Source organism: Cinclus cinclus, chromosome 10 (genome assembly GCF_963662255.1).
Source record: "Cinclus cinclus chromosome 10, bCinCin1.1, whole genome shotgun sequence".
NCBI classification, from domain to species: Eukaryota; Metazoa; Chordata; class Aves; order Passeriformes; family Cinclidae; genus Cinclus; species Cinclus cinclus.
The window spans coordinates 20,073,706-20,092,246 of record NC_085055.1 but is presented as its reverse complement, the minus strand read 5'-3'; the positions used below and the strand labels follow the sequence as shown (position 1 = coordinate 20,092,246).

Genomic DNA, 18,541 nt, shown 5'->3' with positions numbered 1-18,541 from the left:
TTCTCACAAATGAAGAAGCATGGATAGAGAACTTCTGTTTCTACTCTTCCTACTGGAAACAAGCGAAAGCTCCTGATTTTCTCTAGGAATCACATAAAAGATCACCAGTCACTAATGTCTTCCTCGCTCTTAATATTAAGCATTTTCAACAATTCTAACTGCAGAAGGGAAGGGATTTCTTCTAATACTGGTTCCAGACAGAGTGACAGTGCTTTGAGAGGAGATCCACACTTTCCTCCAATTTTTTATTATTTACTATTTTAATTTCAAGCATATTTGGCCATAAATCCAGCCAGCCATCACCTACGTATTGATTTCAAATCTAAGTTGGCAATGGCTGATATGTCAGTATTTTTTCCAAAGCAGCCTTTGGAATTCAACAAAAATACTAAATTCTGCAAGACAAAGGTCTCAGAACTTCAGTAGCATGACAAGGTTTGATGAGGTTGAAAAAACAACATGAAATCTCAACAGCTGCAGCCCTCAACAGTCTCTTGCCAAAGCTGATCTGTGACTTGCAAACTTCTCTTTAAAAGTAGGTTCATAGCTGTGGTCATCTCTGCATTAAGCACAGGCCATGCACATTTAAATTCAGCTTATAGGATGCCACAGCATTTATCATCCCTTCTGTGCATTTCCTTGACTAATCTGCAAGTGAAGAAAGTCTCTTCACTCCTTAATCTCTTGTTCAAACCCAACTGAATTTATGGCACCTCTTACACCCTGGTAGGCATCAGTGACACATTATCTTCAAATCTGAGATACAGCTAAAATCACATTCCTCTTGCAGTCGAAAGAAAATTTTTAGAGTATCTCTTACCTCTAAGAAAAAAGCATAAAATTACTTTCAGATGTAACATATCTGGTGCTTTAAGAGATGCTTCAGCTGCTACTGCCACCAAGAGCTTTCTACCAAAAAATGCAATTAAAACAGCATGGTTGAAGGAGGAAAACCACTTACATTGGCACACAGAAGTGGCTGAGGCAATGAGTTAAAGCCGCAGCTATGCCAGTGTTGGAGCTGAAGAACAGATATTGAAATATGTGAAAAAAAATGAGTGAGTTTAAAATAAAAGAAATCATACTGCCCTAGATTTAGTAATTCCCAAGTATTAGTGATTCCTCCATGGGATGCAGGTGGCAGATTCTGTGCAAGCAGGACAGATGCCTGTACAGAGGTGACACCTGGGTGTATCTGAGTTGCACAACTGGGAATATTTAATCTGTACACGCTGTGTTTGCACACACCAACCAGCACAATCAGGCAAGCACTATCACATAAAGAGAGACAGCTGAAAATACAAAGGTGAAAACTTGAGGATATGATGCAGCATTTCCAAGCAGTTCAGGCCCCAGTTTAACAGCAAGGCTACCTGTTTTTGTTCCACCTTGGGTGCAATGACAGAGTTCCACTCCTCTGACAGTGATCTTATTCTCCATATACGAATGACTGACAGATTTGAGGAACAGACATCACCTCTTGCACAATTTTCCATCATAAAACACCAATGTTCAAGGAAGCGTTAGGGTAGCACCATGTAACAAAATGACAAGCAGGTACCTAAGTGCCTTTGTCCCTTGGGGCAGGGATCCAGCAGCTGCCTAAGCTCACGCAAGAGAAGGAGGCCTCAGGGAAGTTGCCTGGACTACAGGCTTGATCTTGGACCCTTCCCAGACACGTGACTGATTTTCAATTGGCAGGGAAATTATTACTTATGCAGAGATGTCACACTTTCAAATACAAGTTCCAGAAGTATTTTTTAAAATTATTCATACAACACATGCTTCCAAACATATACCTTACCTCTCTAATTTGACCAGTAAAACTGTAAATTTTACCTGCTCACACCACTTGCTCTGAAAATAAATGAACTGAGATAGAGAGACTCTTAAAAAGTAAATTTTGACTTGCATTTTTACATCCCAGGTACATCAGCCTGATTTCAGTTTAGTTATTTGCTTCTGTGTTGATAGAATCCTGGCTCTGTATATTACGAACTGCATCTGCTGCCCTGTAAATCAACACTTTGCCTTGCTCAGGATGGCTCTTCTCCAGGGGCAATGCCCCCCTGCCATTTATTTTAACTCTAAAGGTGCAGGGAGAAGAAGAGAAAGAGAGCAGCAAAAGCAGAAAATTTTTCACTTTAAAGATGCAGGGACAAGCAGCAAAAGCAGAAAGCAGCAGTGATATGCTAGGGACCCAAATGATGGATTTCCTAGCTCTAGAGAACTGGTCTGAGCTTTTCCAGGAAAATGGGAGAGGGAAAGGCAGAAACCTGAGAAGCCAACAAAAGATACTGGGAAGGCAGGGAAAGAAATAGCTACACCAGATGTGAGCTGAGAACAGTGCAGGGACAAGGAGGGCAGGAGCTGTGATAAGTCACTATTAGTTCAATTAATACAGCTACTGAGATGAGGAAAAAGAGAAATAAAAGCACCAATGCCTCTTGAACATATGCTAATCCTTACCTAAATACAAAGGCTTATTTATAGTAACTTATTGCTTCAGGGAAAAAAGTAAGAAAGATTCTCTCAGGGCCTTTTGGCCGAAGATACAATCTTCATTTAAAATGCAGTGAATAGTGAAACTTTCAGCATGTATATATATTTACTGATTTTTTAATTATAAGAATGTACTTTGCCTATTCACTGAAGGGAGAAAATCCCCTGCAAATTTGTCTTCATTGCATTAGATGTATTTTGTTCTGTCTGAAAATACAGTAAGTGACATTATAAATCTGAAATCCCCAAACTAAACAAAATAGAAGGAAGGGGACATTTCAGATTTTTGCTGAACAGCTGCATTTGCCTGGGCAAGAGAATGAATTCTTGATCAATTTATCATTTGTGATGATCTGTTTACTCAACCTGAAATATTTTTCTTTGTTAGGCAGCTGTTTATTCTGCAAATGCAACCATTTCCTAACACTTATATCCATCACCCTGTCTTTCTTGTGCAGCCTAGTTTCTCTCTGTTCACACAGCCAACAACTTCTTTCCAAAAACCCGATTTTTTCCAGGCATGCACTGTAAAATTTGAGAGATTTTGGGTGTGGAGGACACTCTTAAAACAGAATGGTGAGTTCAGAAGACTTCCTCACTTGTGAAGTGACTGTGCATTTGTGCTGTAAACAACACTTCAGACATGCAAGTCGCCAGGAATTGCTGGAGCTGCAAGGAAATAACTCCTTTGGAAAAAGATGACAATAACTGTTTTCTGTTCTCTCCCAGCCAACAGGGTTTATGGTCCCAGAGCCAACCCCCAACTGTATAAACAGACTCTTCTACCATCCTATAATTTGTCCTGGGTTATTTTTCTCCTAGGCTAACATGACCTGATTTTTCACCTGTTTGAGCTCCTCAGCCTGTTAAGGAGACTTTCAAGAGCCACTTAAACAGGAGATGCCTCCATGGTGCTTTTTTGTTCCTAAAATGTCAACTTCTTTTCCACTATTAGGTATATATGTGAACTTCCATGGTCCAGTGCAGGATTTTGTCTACATGTTTTCTCTAAACAGTTCCCTATATATTAGCAGCTGAGTTCTGTCTTTATATCCCAATAAATGGACAGTTTTCAGTCTTCAGCTTCACTCAGCAGAAGAAATGCAATGAAATGAGTGTACATAAATAACAGTCAAGGCAGATGAACATGGATATTTGACAAAGGAATAATTCACAGTTCCAGAGGACTCATTGTAAGTGATAAGGTAGAAAGATATTTTTCAAGGTAAATACTTATAAATATATAAACTTAGGAACTTTCTCATTTGTTAGCACAAAATCTGTGATCCTTTAGTTTTTAACTATTACTAAAAGGGAAAGACTCTGCAAAAAGCTAATTTCCTACCCTGAATTATTTTGATGCAGTTATTGTATAACTCAGTGGTACAGTAACTCCCAAAAAGCTGCAACAATAAAAAACAGCTCTGTGTGGAAACTTGGAGTGGGGGAAGGGAAAGACAAAACTATGTTTGGGGTGGGGTTGCTGCTGGTTTTACATCAGTTTTCTCATATCAACAGAATTGCATTACACAGCAGGAATGAACATGTATCTGGATGAACCTGTAATTGATAGAGCTGAGCTGAGAATAGCATTTCTTCTCCTCTCAACCACCAGCACCTCTTAGAGAACAGTCTGTGTTTAAAACAGGTGAAAAGAGCTGTACCACCTCTGCGAAGAGATGCTCACACTATCCTGAGACTTGTAGAGGATAACTAGAAGTGTTCCAAGATTTATAGTGCTAAAAGTGACAACTGGTACTTGCCCAGACTGTTGGCTTTTGTTTAGCAGTCAAAGCCTATAAAATCCCTATATTTGCATATTTTCTAGTATTGCAGAGCAGCATGTATTGACCCCAATAAATCTGCAGCAAATTCAGAGCAATACCAGACCAGTCATTACTGGCCCAAAATTCCTGTTACAAAAAGCAGTTCTTATAGGCCAGAAACACAGGTGCCACAGAGAACATGAATTGTCTTTCTTACTTTGCAGCAGTGGGAGAAGATCTGACATATGTATTCTTGTGTGTATCGAGACCTACTGAGCAGTCCCATGAGGTGGGAGATAACTGAAGAATCCTGCAAATAAGCGAAAAAAGAAGAGTGTTAACACTGGATTTCAGCACAGCTTCTTTGCAGTTTGTTACTTGAAGGAGCACTCCTGATTCTGCACTCAATATTCTCCCATCCACCAAAACTTTTATGGATACAGAACACAACCATTAAAAGCAGTTCATTAAAAGTTGAAGGCATGTGTAACAGTTCTGAGCCAAATCCCCATGGAAAAGAAATAAAAGGTCAGTGCAATTGGAATAAATAGGAACAACAGGAATAAAACTTCTGCAATTTGGCTCCAGAATATTTGGGACAAAACCAGTAAAAGAACAGGGGGGGAAACATACCAAAATCAAACATTGGCCACTGACAGGGATTAGTCCAGGAGTTGCCTTAGTGTTGTCTTAGCACCAGTATGGCTGACTTAGCTCTTCTCCCAGCTGAGTCCAAGAGAGCAGGGAGAGAACACTGTGCCAGCCTGGACATGGTACAGTCCCCTGAACTGATGCATGGGGAGTCATCATGTCCTTTGTCTTGCAGTCAAACACACACTGTAGACACTGTCAGTGTGTGTGACACTACTAACAGAGAATCCCAAATAAATCAGCAAAAGAAAACCCTTATAATCTAAAGGAAGGTTCCCTAAGCCAAGGCAGGGGGTTGGAATGAGATGATCTTTAAAGTCCCTTGCAACCCAAACTACTCCATGACTCTGTGGCAAGTTCTCTTCTGCAAATACATCCAGTAATTTACCTCTGTGGTGAGTCACAAAACTATGATGTTCTAAAGCTTTCAGTTACTTCTACCAGCACGTTTTAGTGGCAGGAACTACAGTGATATTAAAAGAAACAACGGGTATTTAAGTTTGGAAAGGGATAAACTAAATAATTTCCATGAGAGAAAGGGAGTTCAGCAGAGGGAAGCACTAAATGAGCCTTCCTTTCCAAAGCACATGTGCTATATTGGCCTGGAAAATCTAAGTCAGACTCTGTTTTACCTGCACAATGAGGAATTACAATCCTCTGATTTAGAGAGAGAGGAACTGAAATTAGAGCAAAACCTTCCTGCACCTCAGCTCCGTGACAGCACAGAAAGCAGCACCAGCCTGACTGTTCAGTGACTGTATCTTCAGACAGACACACTGGTTATGGCAGTTTTATTTCCCAATTACCACTGTGACCCCAACAATGTCATTGTACATATGATATAAGAGTTAATGAGCCCTTGCAAACAACACACTGATGGTCCCCTGAAATTCTGTCAATACACAAAAAAGTTTATTATTACATATTCTGGACTACTCATTTAAGAAGCAATTCTTTATAGATATCTTTTATACACCTTCTCATTACGTTCCATCAAATCTGAAGTGTTGTGAGTATGAAAAGGTTAAAAACTGTTGGAAACTTCCAAGAGTGCTTCCTGAATGTGTTTGTAAGAAAACTGTTCATTCTACTCTACAATTCTGCTAAAATATCCAACTTGTAAAATAATTTTGGCATGTTGATCAGAAAAGAACCTAGAAAGAACAAAGGGATGTGTGGACATAACCACTATGCACATTTAGGGGGAAGTCAGTTAAGTGTCGATGTGAGGCTACATAATTCCACTTTTATTCAGTATTGATACTTAAGTAACAAAGGATCCTCCCAGCAACCCTAGTGAGATTGAGTCTACACTCATAAGCTACAGTTAAAACAATGAGATTCACAAATCCATTAAAATATTGTCTGCTAACAAAGTAGTTCCAGGCAACTTAGGACAAATACCTCAATATCACATATATTGTAACAAAATTATAGTCCATACAAACAGAACTCAGAGAGAATTAAGATTTACCTGCTTGGATCCCAATACCTAATTTCCTCATATTCCTTTTAATACCACAAAAAATTTGTGAAGACCTATTCTTAAAACATTTGTTTTTAATTTAGGGTTGTGATTCTTTTTCCCAAGTCAGAGAACTGAAATGCTTCTATCCATTGAAATAACATGAATTCAAGCTCTATAAGCTAGAACTGGTTCTTTTACAACTCTCATTTTTAGGAAGCAGTTTGGACTGGAGAACATTCAGCCTTGGCTCAGCCACTCCAAATAACTAGAAGGAAAGAAGGAATAACGCATGAGAGGCTGACCCAGATTCCTCCCTTAAGAACTGTGCATTACTGAGCTGTGGTGGAGCACGTGTACACTTGGCACTGCTGGTGCACTGCTCATTAAACACCTGGTTATTAATCAGTGTAAGGTACACTGATCCTCTAAGGTGCACCTCCTCCCCTTTATCAAGCCTGGCCAATACCAGGTGATGTCAGGTTTTCCATCCCAAACCTGCCCAGGAAGCAGGAATGCCTTTCACTCATCATTTCTAGAGACTAAGACTTCTCAAACTGATTCCTCGTAGTCTCAACAGGATAGAGTCTCATCCTGCTGCAGTGCCTTCACTCTCCAAATTCGTGTAAGGACAAGACTCCCAACAGGGAATGCACTTCCTTCTGCAAGGGCAGCACAGCAGCCACAGACAGCAAGTTCCCACTGGAATTCTATCTGTGTCCCACTGAGGAAGAAAAATGGAATCACAACTGAGAACATCTGTCAGGAAACATGCAGAATGCTTTTATGGGCTGGAAACATTTTCTACCACTGAATCCATTCTTTTGTTTTCAATAAATTAACAGGAGTTGAAGTAACGGGACTTCAGTGAAACTGGATTTGCCTTAGTGTTTCCATCTACTCAACAACCCAAAACACACCCAGAGCTGGCTGGTTCACATGGACAGTAATCCTGGAATTTAAAGAAGTCTGAACACATGTCAGCACCTCAACAGGTATCGCCCCCTGGACTCCATGTCATTCCTCATTTCATGGTGGAACACTGTCACTAAATGGGTCTCACCTCCAAAGCCTTCACCCTGCCTGTGCAGGAAGCCTCCATTAACAAGGATTCCTCTGGCACAGCAGGTCTGGATATAACTTGGTGCCACAACTCTGCCTGAGACCCTAAAAACCTGCCCTTTCTGAGAGCTCCATGTTCATCCAGCTCAATGGATGGATGGATGGAGCTGCACATTTTCTCAGTACAAACCCTAGGTTCCTATAGGAAACTGCCCAAATGTTTCTACCTCTGAAGAAGTTTTTTATCCTTGGAACTGAAAATTATTTATACAAAACTGTCAGCAGCTTGTCCTTCAGGTTTCTGTCCATAAAGAAAGGCTCAAGAGGAAAGGTGTAGTTCTGACACTCAGCATTTCGACTGGGAGAAATATTCTGGTTACTGTGGATCATGTGCACCTGTTACAAACAGAAAGGAATGTTTTAAGCAGCTCTCTTTAAAGCACTTGTATATCCTGGATTTTAACTGAGAAGTCTTCTGAAACCTCTAGAATGACTGCAACACCCTTGGAGATTTAAGTTAAGCTAACTCCTAAAACCTTGTCTTGGAAATAGTCATGCCCAAGGATTGAGAGACAGCATCCTCTCTCTGCAGTCAAACCATGAAAAAATTCTGGGAAAGTTTCCATGTTAGATACAACTCAGGATCCAATTTTTCAGAAGTTTTTTCCAGAACTGCTGGGCAGGAATAAAAAGCCCTTGACAAACTTGGTCTCCTACCTTTCAAAATAGGACATCAAAAGGGCAGAACTTGAGAGACCTTCAAGAGCTGCTGCTGTATAGAGATGGTGGCAGTCTCCTCAGAGCTGCTGGGACTAGAAACAAAGAGGGAGCAGGGTGGCTAAACGGGAATTTTGAATTCTTCCTGTTGTTCTCAGTGTTGGAATGTCTACCATTAGGCCCATAATTACTTCTTTAATTGCAAAGCCAGTGTCTCAACTGCTGCCTTGTGAAACACAGCTTGCAGCAGTGTGGGCTGGGGCTGTACCTTCCAAGAGATAAGAAAAACATATTTTCAAATTATCTGTATTCAGTACTTTTCAGAGCATGGCTTTGGGTATTCCCACAAGAGAAGGAAAAAAATAGGATTTCCAGAAATAGGACCTTAAGCATAATCATAAAACACTTAATTTTGAGGTGTCTAACTGGAATGGAAAATGGGAAAATGGGTTTTACAGGTGAACTAAGGAGCAAGGACCCCTCACCAGATGATAATTTCCTGTAGTGATGGTTAATTCCAGGACATCCTATTTGCCTGAAGAAGGACTGGGGGAGCAGTTGATGTCATTGCTGTGCAGCCAAGAAAGCAAAGCATGAAACACCAAATTCAGTCTCTTGGGCACATTGTTCCTATGTTAGTGGTTATTTCTATGCTAATGATATTTCTTTCCCATTTCTGCCCACCCCTTCCTCTCCCTTCAAGACATCAAATCTCTCCTCCAAATAGGGAGCAATTAAAAGTCCCTACTGAGCACCTATCCCCAGGAATAGAAACTGATTGTTAATGGACAGTCATCTTAAACCCCTCTCTGGATGCTGAGAGCAGGAAACAGATGCCTATACAGTTATCAACTCTTAGAGGCTGATTTGGGGGAATTTGGGAGCATGGAGTGAAGCCAAAGTAAGACACAAAGAGGAAGGAAGCCCTTGGATCACTCTGGAGAGGTGCCTTTGGTGTTCACAAATGCAATATGCACTGAGGTTTTCCAAGCTGAACAATAACCAAACACCTGGAAAAAAAAGGCAGTGAATAGTGGAGGACAAAGCTGGCTGATTGTCTAGACATACTAAATGCAAGCTGACTTCCTGAGATGGACTGACTGGCAGACATTCAGAATAGGTGTATGGTAAGATTGAGTCCATAGAAAACAAGTCTGCATACCTGTTTCTGGAATGAAAATGTAAAAATTCATTGGAAAAAGGAATAGACAACAAAACAGACATTGCAGAAGTGCATAACAACTAGACAAAAAAACATGAAGACAATCTGTTGACTATTAACAGTCGAACTGTAGAGAAAGCCTGACATGAGAGGCCAGCTGTGCCCTGCTCTGTGAGCATCAAGAATTCCCCAGCAAGTAACAGCTCCCTATGAGTGGGACCAGAGTGGTTTTCATTGTGGGCACCCAGTTACCCTCAGAAGCTGGAGCTGCTCTGTGACCTCCCCCAGACTGAGGCAATGCTCCCATTTTCTGAGCAGGAAGAGATTGCTGGTCCTCTCCAGCTTCCATTCCATGGCTCACCTTTCCCCCTTACACTGGGACAAAGGAAGCACCTAAACCCTTCTCGCCCCTCCATCCCAATAAGGGGCAGTGCCTGGGTTTGGGCAAACCCCAGAGACAGCAGTACCTTCAGAGAGGGCTCTCTGCCCAGTCACCCAACCAGGGCCAGCACCAACAGCCCTGCTGGCACATGCCCCAGGAGGAACTCAGGACTACAGCAACTGGAGAGGCACATTTTCTATCCTCCTGTCACTTAAATGCAAATCACACATATACCAGCTAGGAGTAGAGACATTTTAGAAGTGAAGCTCTTCCACTGGAAGTACAAAACCTGAGCAAGCCCCCCCTCCTCTCTGGGGAGGGAGGACAGTGCTGGATACATCTTTAACTTTCAGAAAGTAACTGTTGCCAGTATAGCTCTGATAATAGTACCTCTAAATACCATTTAGAGACAGTTTTTCCTCCTTAAGATTGCACACAAGTCTGTACATGTAGGCATTTTCTTTATCAGTGGGCTACCTTGTTGACCACCTCATATCAAATTAACCAAAAATGCTAGGGGTGCCAGATACCTCAAAGGTAGGTGAGAAGTGCTAATGCTGCTGCTCAAACAAGGCCTCCAGACAACAAGATTGTTCACTCCCACCCTCTCTATAGCCTTCAAAAAGACATAATAATCTGCTTACAACTTACTGTGTACAGCAGATCCTCTGGAGTTACAGGGCTGATGAAAATGGTACGGAGACATCGCAGGCAAGCTTCAATAAACTTCAAATCTGGTGATAGCAATCCTATAAATATGGGCAAACCAACCATTCAGTCTCATTACCTTTGTTTATTTTGGTACTTTAGGAACATTTACTAACACAGATCCATTAAGGGAGGAGTACCTTGCAATAAGGCTGGGATAATATGGCAGTCTAGGAGGGATTTGACATTGTTCTCTGTCCCCATGGCAAGGCTGCCCAGGACCACTGCACATTCTGTTCTCAGCTCCGTGCTTGAGGTCTCTTGCTGGAGTAAATACAGCAACCTGCAAACATAAGTATTTGTAGAGGAAAAATCATATGGAAGAGAAAAATTAAGTCTGAAAGAAAATAATCTGAATCCTGTCATGTAAAGAGGATGAAAACCTTAATAGAAAGATGAAGACTGAGCAAAAAAAGTAAAGTAGAGTAACACTTAACTCACAACCTCTGCACATTGTGTATTCCTACACAAATTTACTTGGTGTAAAAAAAAATGACCCCACTGCTTTTTCTTAAAAAGGTACTGCTACAGTACTGACATCCAGGATGGGCTTTTAGGATAACAGGGAGATCCCAAATTTCAGTTAAAGGAAATGAATTTGCAGTTTGAGGTTGATGGGAAAGGGAACTTTAACAGTTGATTACCACTGTGGGAATGGTTATCTCTGGCAGTGATTTCTTCTGGGTCACAACTGCAAAGTAACTCCATCACCAAGCACAAGCATGAGGAGGGCTGAGAGTAATCTGAGTTTGGAACACTGAGGAATGACCACATACACAAAGAAAGCCCAGGAAAGTTTTGTGTGCAGGAAGGAAGCTATACTGGGAATAAACAGGATCACTTCAAGCCTAAAGCACATCTTGCCAATGGTGTAGTTTGGGTGTCAATCAATTTGGATTCTTTTTACGGTATCAAGAAGCAAAATACATAATCAGTGATATGCAAAATCATCACTAAAGAAAAATAGCACTCCCTCAATCCTGTGGAATCAAGTAACTTTGCACTACTATTTCTTCTTTACAGACAGATGTTTTTCATTTCTCTGCCCTCTAGATCAGGTAAGCAAAGGAAACAAAAGCTTCTATGGTCATGTACAAATGTACTGAGATATTCTGGTTAAAATTCACCCTGGAAAAGAAAGGATATTGAGCTCCTACGTGAAAAGCACAATCTCATCTACTGTTCTAACTCTTGACAGTCTCAACCTCTGCCTGTATGTTTTGGTAAATATTAATCTAATTACTAATTAAAATATGTCAGTAGCAATAACCATTTTAAAAACAGCTTTCAGTAACCTAGAGGTCAATTTAGAAATTCAGAAATGCAAGAGTATTTCCTTCCATTTTCACTATAAAGTCCTGAAGACCTGCTCTGTGCCTTCCCTGTACAGACCTCACCAATGGCCTTCTCTGATTACCAAGACCTTCAACAAATAACCTGCTCCTTGTATGCAGAAAGGTCCAATCACAGAGTCACAGAATCATTAAAGCTGGAAAAGTCCTGTCAGACCATCAAGTCCAACTGTTAATCCAGCATTGCCAAGGCCACCACTGAGCCATGTCCCAAGTACGCATCCACAGGGCTTTTAAATCCCTGCAGGGTGGGGACTCTGCCACCACTGCCCTGGGCAGCTGTGCCAGGGCTGGGCAAGCCTTTCCAGGGGGAATTTCCCCAATATCCAACTTGAACCTCCCCTGGCACATCTTGGGGCCATTCCCTCTCCTCCTGTCCCTGTTCCCTGGGAGCAGAGCCCGACCCCCCCGGCTGTCCCCTCCTGTCAGGGAGCTGTGCAGAGCCACAAGGTTCTCCCTGAGCCTCCTTTTCTCCAGGCTGAGCCCCTTTCCCAGCTCTTGGTGCTCCAGCCCCTTCCCCAACTCTGTTCCCCTCCCTGGACATGCTCTAGCCCCTCAATATCATGTCCTAAAAATATTTTTTTCTTCAAAAGGATTTTAAAAAAATTCAAAAGCACATGAAATTCTGAAGGCTTTTCTCTTCTAAAGAAAGTAATTGCTATTTTCTTTCCCATTAACATTCCACGCGTGGAACAAATATTACACCTCTGTTTCTCTTAAAGAGAAAAAATTAATACTGACTACAATCTAAAGTCTAATGTGCTTTAAATAAAAAGCCTTACCTAAATTTTATAATCAGTGAAGATCAAAATTTAAGTTTCCATTTTACATACAATAAGTGTCTGAAATACTAATAATATCCTTTATCTTTAAAATAAGTCTGAGGTTCAGATCAGGTGCTCCTAGAGCTAGACATGCATATTGTAATATTTTCTATTTCTGTCTTTAAAAGACAGAACTGACACCATGTAACATTGAAAATTAAGTAGTTCCATGACAAACTATAAAATTACAAAAAGTTTCAAGTGAGGAAAATCCATATAATCACTAAAGATCAAACAGTTAATTCATAAAGTACTGTCAAGCATTACTGATAAAGATTCACATCTTTCTATAGTCCATGGGAACATCCTGGACTGGTTTGTTGTTCCCAGGCTCTAGTCTAGACAAATTCAGCAAAGATGCAATGCATTCCTCCTTTACATTAATTTCATCAGGATAAAAAGATAGAAAAATGGCATTTGTATGCAGGGGCAGAAGGGAAGATTATAATTTGGATTTCGGAAACTTAAAAATATGATTAAGGTACTTACTCACAGTTCATATGCTCTAAGAACACTGTGTCCCTGCATAACCTGGAACCCTGATCTGCAGCATTATCTCTTATCAGCCAGCCTTTGGATTCTAAACCAGCTGAAATACTGAAACAAAGCTCTGCTAAAACCACCACAACACACTCGTGTGCTTCAGGGGAAAACAATAGCACAGATACACAGAAAAGGTGTTCTCAACAGCAAAAACATGTTAAATGTTCTTGTTGACACTCTTCAGCCTGTGGTCCTGCAGTAAAGCTCATTACAACAAACAGGAAATGAAATAAAGCTGATGGAAAGATCTCTCAACATCTTCATGATCATTTTCCAGCATTACAAAATGCAGCATTTGGACTTTTTTCAAACTTCTGTAAGGCTTCTTCAGATATTTCCCACTAATGTTTATATAAAATACTTCTACCATTTGTTCCTGCCCTTCTAAGGGCAATTAAGTGATTAAGGCTTTCTTTCTGAGATGTCAGGAATGATATCCACGAAATCATATCCAAATGAGGAAGGACAGCAAATCCATCCAGAGAGACAATTCAATGGACTGCATGCCAAGAAACAGAAATAAGGTCAGCTGGAGGAATAATGTACACCTGGGAAAACCACAGATTATTTTAAAGTAGAAAAGTTCCAAGGGAAGCAGCTGCTGAACAAAAGGAAACTACAGTGGCCTAGCAAGGAAGAGACTCAGCTCAGATTTCCCTTCCTTTGATGACTGAGACAAGTGTGATGCACCAGAGTTCCACACCATAACAGATGTGCATGATTTAGACCTCCCCAAGCCAGTGTGAGCACCAACCTCACAGCTAAAAAGAACAGAAATGCCCTTTTCCACACTCCATCCCATTTACAAGTTGTCACAAAAATCTCTCAAGTTCCTAAAACACCTAGTAAGGAGATGAAACTCAGCACTTCCTCGAACCCCACAGGAAGGCACATGGAGAAAGAGTCCAGGTTAAGTCCAGTTTGAGTGTTTTGAGTGCTGTGAAGCTTAAGACACCCTTCATGTTAATAAATAAGAGCTTTAACTGAGTAATGATTATCTGGGCACTTATTACCAGTCCCCTTGCAAAGGGGATGAATACATTATTTGTGGAATTATCAAAATTCTTATTATATTTTATTCTACCTTTGAACATGCTTGTATTCCAGTCTGTTGCAAGAAGGCCCAAAAGCTCTACCCTGGAAAACCTCTGTGATGAATATGAAGGCACTGCTGAGGTGAGTTACCCCTGCTGGCTGACAGAACATGGAGTAAAAAGTCACTGCATGCATAGAGGTGACCTCTGAATGTGCTGGAAGTCCCAGCCAGAGTCAACCCCAAGCTGGGAATGGAATTAATGCATTGAGAATAGCTCAAACAAAGCAGGACAACAAACTTTTTTCAATCTGTTCTTTTTAGTGTTAAAAAGCACTACATTTCAGACATAACAGGAAGCAATTACTTTCCACAGAACTTCCCAAAGACAGAATTAAGTATAATTTTAAAAGCATCCAGAATAATTTATGTATAATAATAGCTAAAGTGACAAATCAAATAGCTGTAGATTCTTACAGGTGAAGACTCAAATATCAGTGATGTTTATGACTGTTAGTCACAGAACTTTATCCTGAAGTGAGATGCCAGTTTCCCTTTTGGAAGGAATGATAATTCTGAATCTCCAGAGGCTGGATCCATGGGACCTGAGCTAACTGTACTCCCTAAAAAGCCCTACAAAGCAAAGATAACTGTTTCTGAAATATTTCACACAGTGCAAATATTTCTTTTTTTTTAAAGAGCCAAGTTGAGCAGTGTATAAGTAAGTAGTGAAGTTGGCTGCACAGAAAGCTTTTCCCTTAGGAATAAAAAAAGGAGTCTCAGCTTGCAGCTCTAGTAATTTATCCTAATGCTTAGATATCCTCACTAACATTAATAATCCATGAGCTGCTCTATATGTACCACATAACTTGCTTCCAGTCTGATTCTTGTTCATTTAACTAAATCCAGCTTTGAAGAGTTTCAATATCTACTGAGCTCCAAGAGGTATGGATTTGAAACTACACATTTTTCATTATTACAATCAAGTTTTTTCTCACCTTCCTCTTCAGTGATGTTTTATTTGAAAACAGCCCTGGCTCCTCCCCATGGAGCACTGTTTACAGCAGGAATACTTCCCCCCAGCACTTCATGGATTCCTGTCCTGGTTCCTACCCTGGTGCTCCCACCTCTCTCGAGGTGTTCTCACACCCACTTCTAGAGTGACTTGAAGGCTACTGAGGTGGATGCAGCATGGTCTCTCCTCTTGGTTACTAGATCAAAACCCTCCATTCCAGTGCATCACACTGTCAGATCTCCAGTCTGAGCTGAATTTATTCCAATGTTTCCCCCAAGACCATTCCATGATCCACTCAGCAAAACATAAATCCATTCTCTCTTTGCAGCCATTTATACCAGAAAAGGTGGAATGAACAGACAGCCCCTGAAACCAGAGACAAATTTACACCAACAGCACTCAGAGCTTTTTAACTTACACAGTGAATTACACTGGTTCAGATTAAGACTATTTTTGAGATGATAAAAAGCTTTTGCTTCACAAAAAGGGTATTAATAGACATTACAAAAAGCAACATCTTCACCTAGTCTTGCTTCAGCCATGTTACCACTTTGCTCAAGACTGATGTCTTATTCCTATGTTCACCACTGGACTGTTCATTCCACTGACTTGGATAAAACACTAAACTCTAAACACAAACTTTATTCTAAGTCTTCCATAGGTTCCTGTCTGAATTAGAGTATCAGCTAGCTTAAGACCACCATCTGAACAACTATTGCTCATTTAGACAAACCAATTCTAAAAGGTTTTTCTCTGAGGATATCAAGTGACCTTATACCAAAAATCAAGCTGTTTTTACTTCCCATTCACCTGCAGTTTGAAATTTTCCATTGTATACAAAAAGATTACACTAGAATCTCACTGAGCTCAATATCACCAGCCAATATCCTGCATCAGCACATGAAAGAAGATACAAGAATACATTTTTTGAGTAATTTTGTAGATTTTACTCTTCCAGCTCCTTAAGAAGAAGTAACACGAGATATCATAAAGCTACCTTCTAAATGATATTTTCAAACTCAAAACTTAAAATTCTAATAAAAATACACAATAGAAAAGGTGGCATTAGAAGTACATCTTGTATGAACAAATTTCTTTTTGCTATCAGAACAGGCACTTCAGAGATTTGGGGTTGTATAGCTTCTAAACAGCTCATACAATTCTGCTGACTACAAATGTTTGCCTTGACTCACCTGTACTCCACAGCTGGGTTAGAAGAATACCTTGTTCCAGTTATATACATCATCTTTGTGGAGAGATTCCTCATTAAGAGGAAGATTATGCAATCAGGTCCTGACTCCTGACTTGATTTGAAGAAAAGCAAAGGACAACCCATGAGACCCTCTGCTCCCCACCTCTTTCACCACCCTAGAGCAAAGCAAGCCTTGGAAAACACCAGCACAGCAGGTGAAGCTCCTTCCCCTACGAAAGCAAACCACAGCACCTGCACACAGCTCCCTACCCTGTGGTGTGCGTGACAGAAAATCCCAATACAAACTGCACAAAGAACAGAACAATGCATCAGGAAACAATTGCATCCTAACCTCTTGAGGACATCCAAGAAGTTTGGACTAAACACTCCCTAATGTGCATGTCAGACCTCACAATACTGTGTCCAAGTGCATGGCGTTCCTGAAGCAAGCAGGGAAGATGCCAGGGATGATGATTGTCCCAGAAGATGTGCAGACCTGATGACAGCACATGTACTAACACCCCCAGCAGAGGCCAGGCCTCAGCTCCCGCAGGCACCAGGACAATCAGGTGGGCACAGAGGAGCACTGGAGGCATGAAGAGCTCTGACAGATCCTCAGGCCTTGCTCCAAGGCAGGATCAAACATGGAACCATTTGAAGTGGCCGTTCTGGTTGATTTTCCATCTCCCATTGATGGAGATCCCTGGCACTGTAACCCCAGCAGCCCCTCAGCATTTGAAGGTACATTTCTCCACTGCTGTAGGGCAAATCCTGCTCTCCCCTTTCTCTGCTCATCTGTCTTGTTAACTCCACAGAACAAGACCTGCTTTTTGTGAGAGTTAGTTTTGTGTGATTACTGAGCTGAGGCAGGTCTTGATGCAGTCAAACATAACACAAGAAGTGGAGGTAGGACAAGGTCAGAAGCACAGAGGGTGCTTCTGCGAGAAGAGCTCTGTTACACCAACTTGGCTTTTCACCTGCACCTTTACCTGCACTGCCAGGGGTGCAGTGCCCCTCAAGCATCTCCCTTCTCATCTTTTTTTACCAGGTTACACAGTTATCAAAGCAGCAATCTTTTATTCTTTTGGCAAACTCTAAAATAACACTGCCTGAAGGAATTTGATTATGTTTAACAATAAATCAAAAAATAAAATTTCATGTTGGTGTGTTTACAGTCCTAGAAACAATTTAAAATCCCAATAAATTCTTACTAGTTTTCACTTCCATAGGCAACCTAACAGTCTGCTGAGCAGAACTCAAAATTCAAGTGATGGAATGGAAAAGAGGCCTTCAGCAGTTCTACATGGCATTTAAAATGTACTCCAAAGAAATTGAGAAAATTTTAAAACCCTAACAGTTAAACAGAATCACTAATAAATGACAGGGAAAGATTAAAATTAATTACACAAAATTCTCTGAGGTGCACCTACCTAGAGAAAGCTTTGGGAAGAAGTGGACTACCACCTTACAACACCAAATAATTGATAAGGGGGACTTTATGTGACAGGGGAACTATCAGCTGGAAGCTAGAAAATAATTTTCAGTAAGTGACAAGGATGATTTAAGCGTTTTGTTAAAGGCCCTGGGTGGTTGGGATTAAGATTTGATTTTAAAACTGCATTAATTTTGAGCAAAGGAACAACTGAAGCTCGTAATGAAGTGGATTAAACTTTAAGTATCAATCGATTGTCAGTATCACACAGATCAGAGCTTCAACAGTAACTACAACAAACAGGAAGACAGAGCTATGCTCTACCCACTGGAATTTAACATTACCTTCCCTGTGCTCTGCCATCCCTCACATGAAAGAAGGAAGGAAATTATCCCAGGACTGAAAGGCCCTGCTGGTGCCTGGATGGCAAACCAGCAATGCTGCATCTCTCTGGGTACCAAGAGCTGCTGCACAGACTTGCAATGCTGACTCATCAGCAACTTCCTCGTGCTCATTTCACTGAAGGGTTTTCTTTTCCAATACCACCTCTGTGAGCCATTTACAGTTCAGAGGATTGGGAGCCAGTAGCACTACAGACTGCTACACTGCTACTAGATGAACAGCACTCAGTTCAGAACCCCTGTTAAAATGACTTAGAAAAGAACAATTTACAGTTGAACTGACAATTCAATAATTTCCTTGAGATTTAGACTGTAAGAGGAACCAACAGAAAGC

At 40.9% G+C, this 18,541-nt stretch overlaps 1 protein-coding gene across 1 annotated transcript in view; it reads right to left on the bottom strand.

Annotated features, from left to right (window-relative positions):
- The window catches only part of ARMC8 (armadillo repeat containing 8), a 59,947-nt gene that overhangs the window by 23,285 nt on the left and 18,121 nt on the right, over positions 1–18,541 (bottom strand). Inside the window, 3 exon segments of the mRNA XM_062499052.1 lie at positions 4,486–4,578; positions 10,359–10,456; positions 10,556–10,698. Of these exon segments, the coding sequence (XP_062355036.1) occupies positions 4,486–4,578; positions 10,359–10,456; positions 10,556–10,698 (334 nt within the window).